Source organism: Dicentrarchus labrax, unplaced genomic scaffold, assembly GCF_905237075.1.
Source record: "Dicentrarchus labrax unplaced genomic scaffold, dlabrax2021, whole genome shotgun sequence".
In the NCBI taxonomy this organism is placed as follows: domain Eukaryota; kingdom Metazoa; phylum Chordata; class Actinopteri; family Moronidae; genus Dicentrarchus; species Dicentrarchus labrax.
Genome location: NW_026136704.1, coordinates 3,336,338 through 3,351,015, shown reverse-complemented (window position 1 = coordinate 3,351,015; position 14,678 = coordinate 3,336,338). Strand labels below are relative to the sequence as shown.

Below are 14,678 nucleotides of genomic sequence, written 5' to 3'. Positions count from 1 at the left end.
ACAAAATTTTATTGGAAAAATAAAACACTTAGAATCAGACTAACAAATTCTGCAGAAGTCTAAGCTCAAGCCCTAGAAGCACTAAATATACATCAATATAACTTGCCAAGTAAAACTTCTATTGAAATGAAGCCTTATCAATCAGTCATACACCTAAAAAAGTTAATGCTGGTTCTGATAGAAAGCGGTCAGAACACACATTGGTTTGTTGGTGTGGTGCTGTGCCAGGATGTCCTAATTAGTAGGGTAGGGTCAATTGTGCAATTTGCCACAAGTTTGAGAGCAAGGCGGATAAAACAAGGTCGTTTTTCAACGCATGTCAAGTTTCCAAAAAAGTCATCCAGTGCCATAAAAAGAGTCTTTGGTATTTGATAACTGCTAATAAATAAAACCATTTGTATACGGGCAAGCCAAGTGACTTGGCAAGAGGATTTGTGACTCATTTGACCAGACTGGGCGAGTGAAAAAAAAAACATTAACATTGAACCGTGTAGAGAGCAAGATAATAGATGTCCCGGTCCCAGCCCCTGCTCCCCTTCTGTAGGATTTACCTGGTAGCTGTAGAAGTAGACTGCTCTGAACTTTAATGAGAACTTAATCTCCATCACACTGTACTACAACTTAATCCCACCCCCAATAATCTCTTTTTGATTTTCTATTTCTTTGCGCCTTGTTGTCATTAGTCTTAGCATTATATTGGAGTGATGATGCAATGTGATGCAATGGTGTGTCAATGTATATATGCGATGTTCTCTATCATGTCACCAATAAAAAAGGCAATAAGAGACCTTGAAATGAATTCACTGAACAATGTACTCAACAAAACTATGAAAACATATGGTCTGAACACAAGTCATTGCCAACTGCAATGAGCCAAGAGCTGGTCATGTCTAAAAAGTCTTTTCATCAGAACATGTGTGGAATTACTAATGAAGCTGACTGCATTGCATTCATCCACTTCTCCTTTGAAAATAGAAAAGGATTCTGCTTTCTTTTCTTTGCACATATCTGCAGGGAGAAAATAGCATTCTGTAAAGGTGTTTAGGCTGCAGCTGCTAACAGTTTCACCTTTACTCAGTCAAGGCTTCACACTACAGAACTGTTAACTTGCAACAATTGCACGTGTGTCCGTACACCACTTCACAGCATCATATGAGCATCTGGCTGGGATACAACAGAGCAGCAGTTAATTCCATTCATGAGACTGAAAACAGAGCAGATGAGAGCACTTTACTGGTCTCATCATACTCAAGGGTTAGAAAGAAAAGACTATGATGGCCATGAAAAATACTCACTGCTCTTTGGGCTATAACACTTAAACTTCTGTTCTAAATCAGTGGTTACTTCTGTGTCATGCAGTTACCAGTTACCTTTTCACTGAAAGAAAGAAAATCAGCAGTTAATGTCTTCAATTTCAAAATAAGGAAATACATGGAGATATTGAATCCTGACATTATTTTTTTTTAAGTGGTGAAAGATTTAAAAACTGTTAATCCCTGCATTAAGGTGGTGACCCTAAGTGTAAACCCACCACGGCATCACCCATTGGTTTGTTGAGTACCCTCTTGAAGCCTCGAGTTTGGCAATATAGTCTATCTCTCGATCTATGTGGACAACCACTCCTTCCCAAGAGGTTCTTGCCAAATTTTATACAGGAGTCGATACTCTGACCTTCCTTTATTCCTTTCCTTCTTTCTTTTTTCTCGAGTGCAAACAATTTGCATACAATACCTGTAATGTACAGCTGCTATGTTTGTTTTTTTCCCCCCAATATCCTCACATATCTAGATATCTGTCAGAAACAGACTACTACTATATACTCCTCCTATAAGTTCCTAATAGTCAAATGGACTGAACTGACTGTCTAGCTTCCTTGTTTTATCTCGTTTCTTTTATTTGTTTTGTTTCTCGACTCTCTTTTCTGTTATCTTGACTTATTGGATGAAGAAAATATATAAATGGTTTAAAAACATAATTCAACAGAAATGCAATTAAAATCAGAAAGAAAAATAAAAGATTACACAGTAAAAACATCCTAAATAGCACCTTAAAAACAACTCAAGAGCGGTCTACAACCATAAAATAAGTAAGAGCAAACAATAGCATAATGAGACTGACACATCAAGATTTTAAAATACCCCAAAACATCTGAAGATGGTAAAGGATACAATTTCACAGACATTTTTTTTTAATTAGTTTTGTTTTTAATTATTAAAGCTTCCAGGCAGAATCTGATAAGTTTTCTTTCTTTAAGGCAGAAATATAGTTTCAGTGAAAGAGACATCATTAGTCTCTGTGGATGATATGAGTGACATTGCAAGAAATCAAAGAGATTTAAAGTGAACAAATCTGCTCTGATAAAAGCAGGAGCTAACAGAGGAGGCACAATATACTTAATGAACAATAACTTACAATAAACCTTTTGCCATTTTTTTTTCATAGACAACTCAAGGTAGACAGGAAAGGGGGGAGAGACAGAGAGGGGACAACATGCAGCAAAGGGCCACAGGTCAGATTTGAACCCATGGACGCTGCAGCAAGGACTCAGCATTGGTATATGGGGTACCAGTGCTACCGGGTGCCTCAATGAACAATATTTTGACATTTATTGAAACAAATATTTTTCTATGTTTTAAGTGCCTTTCCGCCCCAGATAGTTCAATGTGTTCAGTGTAAGGTCTTTTGGTTTTTGATTAATAGCTCTAGATTGTTTTAGAATTCACACAATAATATTAATAAATATTATTATCAGTAGTAGTATTATACCTGTCTGCCACCGTGTCTTTTCGATACATCTAGGAGTCGGCAAATTTAAACTCCTACATAAGGGCTTTAACCAACCTGCACCACTTGACAGCTGCCTTCCCGTTACACCACACAGCCTCAGTCAGTGTCTGCTACATCACTGAGCACCATGTACGAACAGCTGAGTGACCACAGCAGTGTTCGTGATGTTCAGAGCCGTGGGCGGGCCAGCTGTGCTGCTCACCAGTCTGTCTGGCCCTCAGGAGAGAGCTGGGGCTCAGGTAAGTGCTGGATCAAGAATTTGATTGAGTATGACTAAATGTTTTTAATTCATTTACATAAACTTTAAGGAATTTAAGGGGGAATTAAGAGATGTGCCTCACTGACTACACCTTTAGACATTATTCAGACATGGAACATTAAACACTTTTTTTTTTCCCTTCACAATTTTCTGCACACTGGTGCCCTTTTTATGGTTTTTTGGCCCGTCCCCCCCACCCCAACAAATGGCCTGAGTCCATCACTGCCTATAGGGGAGGAGGGATAAAGTGAATTAAATTCAACTTGCAACATTTCACCATTACATTTCCTACCAGATTCTACATTTGACACACTGAACTAATGCAGTAAAGAAGGGTGTGAAATAGACCTTCAGAGATAAATGGGTTATTGGCTTATCACAGATATATCTGTATGGACACAACTGTCACAAACTGTTTCTCCACTACAGAGTTTGTCCACCAGAGAGCACTGACAGGCTTATTTTTGCACTGTAAAATGTCAGAAACACTTCACATCAGGGTTGTGATTCTGTAATAAACAAATAAAAACATATGCAGTGAATAAATGTCAGATAGACAGCTGTATTGAAAGTATCACATCAGACTGAAGCTCACTGTGTATCAGATTGTTTCTGGCCCAGTGAGTCACTGCTATCAACTGCCCCGCTGTCACACTCCCCTTCATTTCTCCACCTTAACCATGACACAGCCCAACTACAGCTCCAGCCCCTCTCACTTTGCTTATTTCAATACCTGTGTTACTGCCTCAGTAAATCAACTGTCAAAGGCTTTCTCAACAGTCACCCAGACTGACCTACTTTGTTCAACCAGCCCTGCACACACACAAATTACCTCAGTCCCTCCATGTTCCACTAAAAATGATCTATGTGGGGTAAAAACAGCTATCACACCTCACTGTTCTGTCTGCCTGTTTCACAAAATGTGACCGGGATGAGGGAAAGCGTGTCGCTATAATAACGTCACTTTCTGGTGCACAAGTAAAGAAGAAAACAACGTATTAAAATCCTCCATCACAGAAAGAGCTCTCACTGGATTCAAAATTCATTAAAACAGTGTTTGACACGCATAACAAGCACATGGAATCAAATGAGAAATATTAGCCTCATTTATATTATTTGCCTGTAACGGTAAACGCCTTCATCAGTAACTGTACATACGACACATTATGTCTGACAGAGGGAGCTTCCTTATCTGGATCAGGGTCTAGGCCGTGTCGGATGTTGTTCATGAATGTAATGTTGTTAGCCCTGTGTGAAGGTATCCACTGAGATGTTTTTCAGGGCCGATACAGATACTGATACCGATTATTAGTTATCAAGGAAAACAATAACTGACATTAGGAACGGATATACATTTGCAGTATAAAATAAAATCTTATAAAGTGCTGGAATATCTCCAAGTACATTTACCCAAGTTCACAACCTGGGGGTCTTGATTTTAAGGCATGCTAGAAAAGTTAAAAAAATATACTCAGTAGGCCTGTTCCTACTGTAAACTAAACTGTTAAGTAAATTGCCTAAAAGAACAATGGCCTGTTGTCAGTGACGAGAAAACATTGAATCCATCAAAAAATAAGCGTAATAAGTCTGTACTAAAAATGATTTAAAAAAATACATAATACAAAAGTATAAAAAGTTCCCTAAATCACTTGTTTTCCACAAACTACTTGGGTTCATTGTACAGTTTTGAATATGATATGGAATATTCATAAAATATGTCACTTAGTCCAAGGAAAAAGACTGGGAACCACTGGATTAAGCTAGCAAGCAGCATTAAGTAATCAAAATGGGCCAAACCTTTACCAGTGTATAACCTTGTGATGTGTAACCAATCAGAGAGTGTTGTGGGCGGGACCTTGACCTTGGCTGCATCAGTGTCAAGGCAGCACATTTAAATGAATTTATTTTTTTCATCATTGGAAACAAAAAAATACAGATTCTGATAATCGGAAAAATGCTGAATAGCGGATCCTTACTTCTGAGGCAAATTTGTGATTTTGGACTATAGAAGTACAATTTACATGACTTAAACTCAGAGGGTAGTGGGAAGGCTTCACACACCAGTAAGGGGCCGATCACACAAAGACGCATTGCTACAGGCACAGCTGCTTCAAAAACGCCTTGGCAAAAAGCGTCGGGGAAAAAACTGCTGATGACTGTGTGTAGCAATGCAGCATGCACAACTGGGCAATCAAATATGATTAACAGAAAATCTGCATGGAAGTAGACGTTAAGTCCTAAATGAGTAAACTCTAGCTTCATTTCAAAGAGGTGGATAACTGAGGTTACTTGGGTTTAGACCGCACTATACCCCTGCTCTGTAGCTCTCTCACAGTCCAACAGCTAGCTAACCTATTGACCCGCATTGTAAACGGCATCAAAACTGGAAGAAAGTGGTAAAGTTGTAAAGCCCGTCTCTTGCTTAATTTGATTGGCTGTCTGGCCAAGCATGACATTGACGTGCAGCATGACTCCGTGTCTTGTGCCGACTTCCTATGCAATTTCTAATAATCACTAGATAACCACAATGGTGGTGCAAAAGTGTCATTAAAGGCATCTGGGGTAAAATAACTAAAATGCTTTTTGTCAAACATGCTGCAATGGCACTACACTGCATGCAAACTGGGACAAAACTTTTTCTAGGTGGCCATTCAATAGTCTTCATATTGTTGTCTCAGGGTGTAAGAAAATATCAATACACGTGAGCATCACGATATTTCTTGTGATATTTTATCAATTCTCAAATACACTGTACTGATTTGTGTGTTTTAACTCCCCAATGCTGCTCTATTTGAAAAGTGTCCTGAGATAACTTCTGTTATGAATTGGCGCTATACAAATAAAATTCAATTGAAATGCAGATCCCACTGATTGCAAGTAACTTTTTTTTTTTACTTAGATGTTATGCACATGGTGTGTTATCTATGCAATGAAAGTTCTCCTAAAAGTATATTCGTTAAAAAAAACTCAATATATTGCCTCCTGAACTGTATCGTAATATATTGCAGTATACTGAATCGCAATCCCTGTATTGTGACACGTATCGTTTCCCCAGATTCTTGCCAATACACAGGCCTATTGTTGTCTGACCAATATTCCTACTGAGAGTATTATAGTTTCTGTATCTAATCACTTGTAGTAATAGACCAATTAATCAGTCGGCTGAGTAATAAATATGAGCCTGTGCTCATGAGGCTGATATACAAGAAACATCTGCAGACACATCTGTAGGCAGTGTTGTCACTGCCCTTTACTGTAACTCTCATGCATCCTGCTGCATACATATGTATAACTGTATTCCATTCTATAGGAAATTAAGTTGACTTTTCTCCATTTTGATATCAGCATTACATATCGGCTATTGGCAGCCCTTCTCTCTAAATATCAGCATCGGCCACTGAAGAACTTCACTTTCTTAGTATACTGAGCAGATATCAACCGATTTACCTATAGGGTATGGATGGTCATGTTTCGTTCAAAAAACGAAAGCATTATGTATTAAAATGAAACAGAATTATATCAGAAACTAAAGATTCTTAAATTGTGATTCCACACATTCAAACTATACTCGTCTACAATGAGGATGCTTGGTTGTTACAAAAGTCTATGGAAAAGTCAAGTCAAAGTCCCCCTACAGTCCACAATCTGTGTTTTCTTCTTGTTCCTACAGTGTGCTGTTTGAATGCTGTCTGTGCAGAGTTTGACACTAGAAGGATGTTTTCACATTCATCTGCTGAAAGAGGAAAGTTTCTCTGTGCTCATTGAAAATCTGATTTTAAGGGCCGGGGCCTACCAGCATGATCTGTGACATCATAAATAGTTAGGAAGTCAGTCCTGGTCCAGTATCAACTTGTACAGTGTGATGTAGAAACTTAAAGCCACCAGTGCACATCCACTGAGAATGGACTTTACAGTGAAGTAGGAGACATCTTGTGTCCAGCAGCAAAACTTTACAACATTTGCATTTTCACATATTCTGGAATTTTTAATGAGGTAGAAGGAGGAAATTACTTTAAGGATTTTTTGTGTTAAAAAAATCTAACCCACATTACTGCTCCAAGCAGACTATTTGTACATATGCCTTACTACATGTCTGGAGGAGGTCTTATTGAAATAGTGTTTCTATAGTGAACTGACTGATAACTCTCCAGGCTGATACTATATATATATAGAGGTAAAGACTGGATTCAAGCACCACAGCTCTAGTCTAAAACACTGTGAATAAAAACCCTAGTTGCAAAAACACAGCCTTAGACTTTGACTCCTATAAGCAATGAAAGACTGAAAGTTCTATTCGCAAATCAAAGTAGGATAAAATGAGTGGCTGTGTTTCTCCAAGTGACTGAACAAGCTCCGCTACCATCAGTTTATGAATATAACACAACAGAAAAGACTGTTCACAAATAGAATAAAACACGTCAGAATGGCATTGTGAACATACCATTTTAGAGTCCAGCTCGTGGTGCGGCTGTGCTAAGACTTTATCTACGCTGGCAGCATCTGCAAAAGTGATGAAGCCAAAGCCCCTGTTGAGAAACAACAGAATATAACATTATAATAATATATTATTTTCATTTTCCATGTTACAATGAGCTACTTTACTACACGTCTGATACATGTTGTAATCCACACACTGATTTACACCAGCCTAAGGTATATTTCTATAATTTCTCTTTCCCGTTTGTGTCCACATATATTTGACAATTCCTCTCATTTATATTAATCATATTATTTCAAGAGCAATGTGTAAATTAATATTATCTCTATACTAACTACAATTCAGTACAATGCATTAATCTGGAATGACTTCTAAATTAGTTTTCACTTTCAAAATCCATTACAACAGAATGAATGAGAATTTTACACAGCTCCATGGCCAGTGTCCAACTGTATTACCCTCCCATTCAATAGGAAATGCACTTTAATGGCTGCATGCTGTTATCACTCCACAAAGCAGAACAAGCTCATATTCCAGAATAATGTAGGAATATTTGATTTACCTGGAGCGTTTTGTCGTTGGGTCTCTCATCACCATACATTCTCTGATTTCCCCAAATTTACTAAAATAATCTCTAAGGCTGTCTGTGGAAGAACAGAGACAGGGGGGTTACACTTTTCTCTTCATTTCTTCCTTAAATAAAAAGATGGAAATATTGTCTGTTACATAGGGGTCGAATGGAGGACTTGAAATCAAAATAGCCTTGTGCCCCACACACACACACACACGCACAGTTCTTACCTGGTGAAGTTTGCCAGCTGAGGCCACCGATAAACATTTTCCTGCCAAGGAAAAATGTAACAGAAGTCAGTCCGGATTTCACATCGGCCATTTTGATGTTTAGCTAACTAGTTGACTTGCTGGAGAGAAGTAAAAAGCTGCGGACAAAAACAGAGGTAATACAACGGCGAGGCAGCCAGACAGCCGTCCTCAAAGCCGAGGACGCAGCAGCAGCCCGTTACGTCGCCTGCTCTCAGCTGTGGACCAAGGCTCGGGCCAACTTCCATTCAAAACATCCGGCGATTTAAATCTGCCGGCCTCTTGACAGAGGTACACACCTGGTAGAACGAAACTGCAGCTTTTCTGCTGTTGGTATTAACACAGTCTTCAATTCGGCATACATTTAATAAACCATGCTGTACTAATAACAGCTTAATCAACTTTTACATCTGGTCCTGCTGTAAGGTAATATTCACCTGCCTCCATCGAAACACAGCGTAGTGGGCGCTAAGGAGCAGTGAGAACCAAATGCATTTTTTGTGTTTTATATATATAAAATGCAGTCAAGCTGAGGAAACAATATACCGATTTTCCCAGAGTAAATTGTACATTTGTAAAAAGTATTAATCACTCCTCTTAAAACTGTGTACCTTTGCCAGCGAGTACAGCAGCATTTAACTCGCAGAAATCCAAATGAAGTTTGGCGTACGTTCTTTCCATACGCACAATAACGGCATATCGGGACCAGCCAGGCGTTTACACTGCAAAGGGGGCAGGCCCGTTTGATAATATAACCAAACAAAGGTGTAGCTGACCGGACCCGGAAGGCAGTGGGACTGGCAGTGTGAAATTCAAGCTGCAAATATGCAGTTTTAAAAACAACAAATGATGCAGTGTTTAAACTGACAGACAGTAACCTTACCCCGGGTCGTGTTGCGGATCAGTCGGGCTTCCAGCAGACGTGGCTTGGCTCCCGTCTCCTTCCATATCTGACCCAGCTACAGGCAGTGACTGACGGACACACACAGGCTGCAGGTCGGCAGACGGAGCGGAGCTACAGTGTCAGCCAGCCGGGGATGCAGCTCTCCGTCACACGTGGGATCAGTTCGGTCTGTGGTCCCTCCTCCACCGTCAGCGACCAGCCACACTGACGTCACTTTCACACAACCCGCCCACATTAAAGCGCTAATAGAGCTTCTGTCATATTCTCAATTTAATCACAGGATGAGTTCATTAAATATAATAATCAAATGAGCTGAACTCATTGGCAATTTCAAACATTTTAAATGGATTGTGACAGTTTCCCTCCTTGGGTTACAATAAGGTGTGGGACTGTCAGTCACCTGCAGGGTGTGTCCAATCCCAGACCAATAAAAAGACTGCTTACAGTGACGTTCATGCAAAACATTTTTCCCAGAATATGTTTATTGAAGGGCATATGCAGATTATACATGTAAAATTAGTGCAACATTTCTCCTTCTATATTTCTTATATATCATTATTCTACTTCGTTTAGGAATGCTTGATTCTGATTGGCTGGGAGGAGGGCATTAACCCCGCATATTGCCCCCTGACTGAGCACAGCGTCATCAAATAGTAGATCAATAGCCCCTTGTATTTTTTTTCTATCACATAAATTTCAAACATGAGGTCCATTAAAATAAAAATTCAGCCTTGTGTGGTTGCTATAGAAACAAATTAGCTACAGCTGAGCTAACGTTATTCACCGTTAGTGAATAATCGTTAACACTTCAGCGTTTTAAAAATGGACAAATTCATTTTCAATTTTAATCTATTTGGAGTAGGGAAGACATTTGAGGACTGGAGAAAGAGCGACGAGGATGACGGAATGACAAAAGCAAAAGACAAGGCCCAGGATACCCGTTTCCAAGATCTGACAGATGAGGAGCTGCTACAATTGAAGACGGGGCTCTTGAATCAAACACCAAAAAGGCAACTGCCTTTGCTATCAAGGTTTTCACCGAGTGGAAGAGCCACCAGAAGGACAGACTGACAGTAACTGACCCGGACAGCTGCAGTGCCGAAGAACTAAACGAATTGTTAAGACGTTTTTATGCTACAGTTCAAAGATGCAGCCTTGTGTGGTTGCTATAGAATCTAATTAGCTGCAGCTGAGCTAACGTTATTCACCGTAGTTCTAAAGGGGACTACTTTTTGAGGGAGATGAACTCAAACAGAGTGTACATTTAATAAGCATGCAATCCGAATAAGAAAAAGCATAATTATTGAAGTATTTGAATTGTTTTATAATGTTGGCAAGCAAGAAGTAGAATAAACGGGATAATCACCTCAAGGCAGGGCAATAAACAGTTGGATATGCCCGGCTCGTGGACGGCTTACCGCCCGAGACGTAGTCGGTGATTATCCTTTACGCAACCCCCACCCCCATTGCCAGGAGGTCCAAACATTCAGCACAAGTAGAATGTTCAGCAGAGTACAGAAACTGAGACAGGGTAAAAAAAAAAGGTCCCGTAAATAACATCTAACATCTTCGCTACCTTTCAAATATAGGGTAGGCCTACCGTATTTGATCAGAAATACTTTATGGATCCCTGTATATATATAGAGAGAGAGAGAGAGGGAGAGAGATATTTTAAATAATAATAATAATAACATGCACAATTGGAAAGACTTGAGAAAATAGTGATAATCATAATAATAATAGTAGTAGTAGGCAAAAAGTGAAACTATGAATACTATAATGTTACTATAATGCTCCATATATTCATATGAAACTCAGTGTAAGTTCAATAAGGAAGACTTTCTCATTATGCCTCATTCATTCACAATTCTTTCACTCTCCTTTCTTATCAGTTATGGGTGTTTACTCTTTCAGTTCATCCAATCAGATTTAGCCAAATGCTGTCAAACTTTAAACCTGTTCTTCTGTCTGCTGCTTAGAGCTGTCATTTCAGTTTTGTTGTGGCTCTCCTCCACCCCACTCTTCTCCAGTTCATCATATCCAGTGTTGAGCTCATCAGAAATCCACTCCTCATCACATCCTGATCTTCAGCATTCTCATCATTCTTTCACCACCAACACCACCAACACCAACACCACCACCACCACCACTACCACCAGTCTGAACTCTAGCAGGGAGTTTCCTACTAATCTCAGCTTCACCATCCCTGACATATCTTTAAATACGAAGACGTCACAATGGGGTCTAACTGCCAAAGAACTGAAGTTTCTCCTGATTGAAATGCCAACAAATCTTGTGCTGGCCACATAGCCAGTCTTTATAATCAAGCTTGGAGAGGAACAGATTACATGTTTAAAAATAAGGAACAGTCTTACAACAGCTCTTTGGTCTCAGTAGAACCATACCTAATCTTACATTTACAATTCATTATCATGGCCTCTAGTGAAATAATGCTTTGACTGGTCGGAGATTTCACCATTATTTTGTCTTAAAAGCAGAAAAAAACAGTTTTTCTTTAAAAATACACTTAGTGGAGGAGACATTGATGCAAAAAATCTTGCTTTGCATTTTCACATTGTTCTGTTGTCTGAAAGAATAGGTAAAAGCCATGTTTTATTTGAGGTAGCTAAGTAATAAAGAGAGATTTTCTCTGCATACTATCTGTGAATATTTCTGCACTGTAAGATTCCATGTATTTTCTCTATCAGTTACCACAGATTAAATGTGTCATACATCAGTGTCCATATTATAGAAGTTAGAAAGACTCGATAAATGTGTACAGTGTATTCTAAATGTTTGTCTTGTGCACGCATACAAGGACACCCATGTACACGCTAAATTCAGGTGACGTGATACACAGTCCTATTCCACTGATCTGCAGGTTGCTGTAACAAGCCAAGATATGTCAGACTGTACCGGAAAAATACGTAATTATAACTGTTGGTCTCTCCTTCATCCATGATATCCACTCATGTTCTCTTCTCATGTTAACCTTCTGACTTCTCAGCTGTAATCTCTACTGTCCAAACACATACACTGTTCTGTCATCACTATCTTCATATTGTTACAGTTATGTCTGGATGCCACAGCCACTTGATTGATTGGTCTAATGCTGATGGGAAATGGTGGTGATGAAAAGCAGCTAAAAGCTTTCTTGATAAAGGGCCATCCTTATGAACATACAGAGGGAACTGGACCATGAAAGAGGTTATATATTGCAGGGCTGGAATTTCACAGTTGTAATTTGCATTTATACAAAATTTGCTGGTTTGATTTGGGGTGACGTTTTCTAACTTCTGGAACAGAACAGAAAAAAAAAACCTGGTTTTAACTTATCAAAGATCAAGGAAATGTATTTATTAGTCAACAAAGGAAGTTCGTATAAGGAAACTAAAGTTTACAGTTCCTTTATGCTACACACACAGAAAAACATAGGTCAATTAATAGATTAACATAGAAAATAATTAATTATAATTAATAATAAAATAAACAATTATTTTTATTATAATAATTCCTGTGACCATAACCTGATGCAGCTTGATGACGCGCGATGTCCAGGTGATCAAACTCCTGGCACGGCCGCTCGCCCACACCGGGTGATAGGGGTTTGAACCCCGGTGCGGCCCGGCCCGCCGACGACGTACGACAAAGAGCCTGCTTTTTCCTGCGATCCCCGGTCAGCGCACCGCCAGCAGGAGTCAACATCTGCAGCTTTAAACAGTCTGTCAACTGACTTTACCGGAGCAACATGACGTTAACTGTGCAGAGCAACGAGCGAAACGCCTTTCCTCTTGCAACCTGCACCAGGGGACATCGCACAGCAGAGACTGTTTGGACTTCAGAACCACAACTCTGATCAGCCTGGCTCACAGGACCGCCAGCTGACCCACGCAACTCACCCACAACTCTTCTTCATCTTCCTTTGGACCGTCGGTAACGTAGTGGGCATAGACAGATCATTTAACAGAGTTAACGCTAAACACGGACTGTTTAATCACTGTTAATGTTGCTGTTATGTTTTTATTCAGGTTATATTGTTGTGTTGTTGATTTGATTAACGCAGGTTACTGTAGTAACTGTAGTCTCTGAGACAGTGTTAAGGTGATGTTAGTTAATGTTATGCTTCACACAGACGCTATCTTTGCATGCAACTAACTCCCTTTTAACGGCATCGTTAATCTATGATCACACACACATACATACACACCTAAATTCGGCCTTAACCTCAGCACATACATGAGGAGAGGGAAATCAAACCCTCCCGCTCCTCCATGCTCTGTCTCTCACCAACACGTGTTTCATACTCGGCTGAAACATCTGGTCAGAGGACAAAGGAAACACCTTTTCTGGCGCGCAACCCCCCATGCACACAGACACAGACACACACACCCCTATTTCCTCTAACTTAGTTCCTGTTTAAGTTAGATTGTACATAGTGTATTTTTCTCTGTTTGCTTTTATTATATCATTAATAAATGCTTGTGTTTATACATGCTGGCCTATTTACTTTCGTACAAGAGTGGGTGATACCAACGTCTTCTATGAAGAACTCCAAAGCCTTCCACTAATTATTAATAGTGATTTTTGTTATAGTTATTAATTTAAGTATCAATCCGATTTCTAAATTAATAGTGTAGTGGTTTTTTTTAGACTGATCAATCAATCATTGGCTATTGTTTCCCTTATTTAAGGGTGGTGCCCCAAGGAACTTTAATTTTAATTAAAGTCATTTTCTATTATCTTTTGATAATTAACAAACTTTGATAACCAAAATTAATTGATTAAATTAATACAGTTAAAGCACTATTGTACCAACAAATGGTACTGCTGTGATTTATCATAGCACCTACATACATAAAAGCTACTGGCAGCAGCATCTGAGTGAAGAGCTGTTGCCATATAGTCACAATCCCCTGATCTAGTCAATTTGAAAAAATGTTGATTTGCCCCTAAAAATCAAACCCAATCCGACATCATTGGTTTGTTTTGTTTCTGTCTGTTTTGTTTTGTTTGTTTTCATCATATTTGGTTTAATTGTATGCTGTTATGTTTGTCAATTTGTCAATTTTTGTGTAATTGTGTACTGTTTTGTATCTTTGTCATTTGTCGTTTGTTTATTTACTTGTGTACTTTTTGTGTCGTTGAGGACCCCCTTGAAAATGAGATGGTACATCTCAAGGGGTTATTCCCAATAAAGAATTTCCAATTGTCGAAGAAGCATTTGCCATTGGCAGATATAAACCATACTCATAGGTGGAATGTTGCCAGAGCGCATCGGAATGACACTGCACCACATTTTTTGTCCAAGTGAGGAAAAAGAATATTGAGTTCACATAATCTGATTGAAATTCGTGTAAATTTGAAGATACAATCCAATCACTAAAACTACAGTCTGTCAATAAAAACGAATTATGTCTTATTGCCATTTAAGGTGTACTGATTGATTCAACATCAACTCACATATTGAGAAA

The 14,678-nt window shown here is 39.1% G+C and overlaps 3 protein-coding genes across 9 annotated transcripts in view; 2 read left to right on the top strand and 1 right to left on the bottom strand.

Annotated features, from left to right (window-relative positions):
- The window catches only part of msi2b (musashi RNA-binding protein 2b), a 295,771-nt gene extending 286,374 nt beyond the window's left edge, over window positions 1–9,397 (bottom strand). For 5 of the 8 annotated variants that reach the window (XM_051397992.1, XM_051397990.1, XM_051397989.1 and 2 more), the window contains exons 1-4: window positions 9,187–9,396; window positions 8,286–8,326; window positions 8,047–8,128; window positions 7,488–7,572 (exon numbers count right to left, since the gene is read on the bottom strand). In XM_051397992.1, coding sequence (XP_051253952.1) covers window positions 7,488–7,572; window positions 8,047–8,128; window positions 8,286–8,326; window positions 9,187–9,251 — 273 coding nt within the window. In that variant the 5' untranslated portion in view covers window positions 9,252–9,396. Of the gene's footprint in view, window positions 1–7,487; window positions 7,573–8,046; window positions 8,129–8,285; window positions 8,327–9,186 lie in introns of all 8 variants that reach the window. The other 3 variants (XM_051397988.1, XM_051397987.1, XM_051397991.1) reach the window with 1 other exon arrangement.
- LOC127362358 (gap junction delta-2 protein-like) overlaps window positions 1–14,678 on the top strand; it is a 678,509-nt gene that overhangs the window by 376,865 nt on the left and 286,966 nt on the right.
- LOC127362369 (uncharacterized) overlaps window positions 1–14,678 on the top strand; it is a 384,160-nt gene that overhangs the window by 287,342 nt on the left and 82,140 nt on the right. The window lies entirely within an intron of this gene.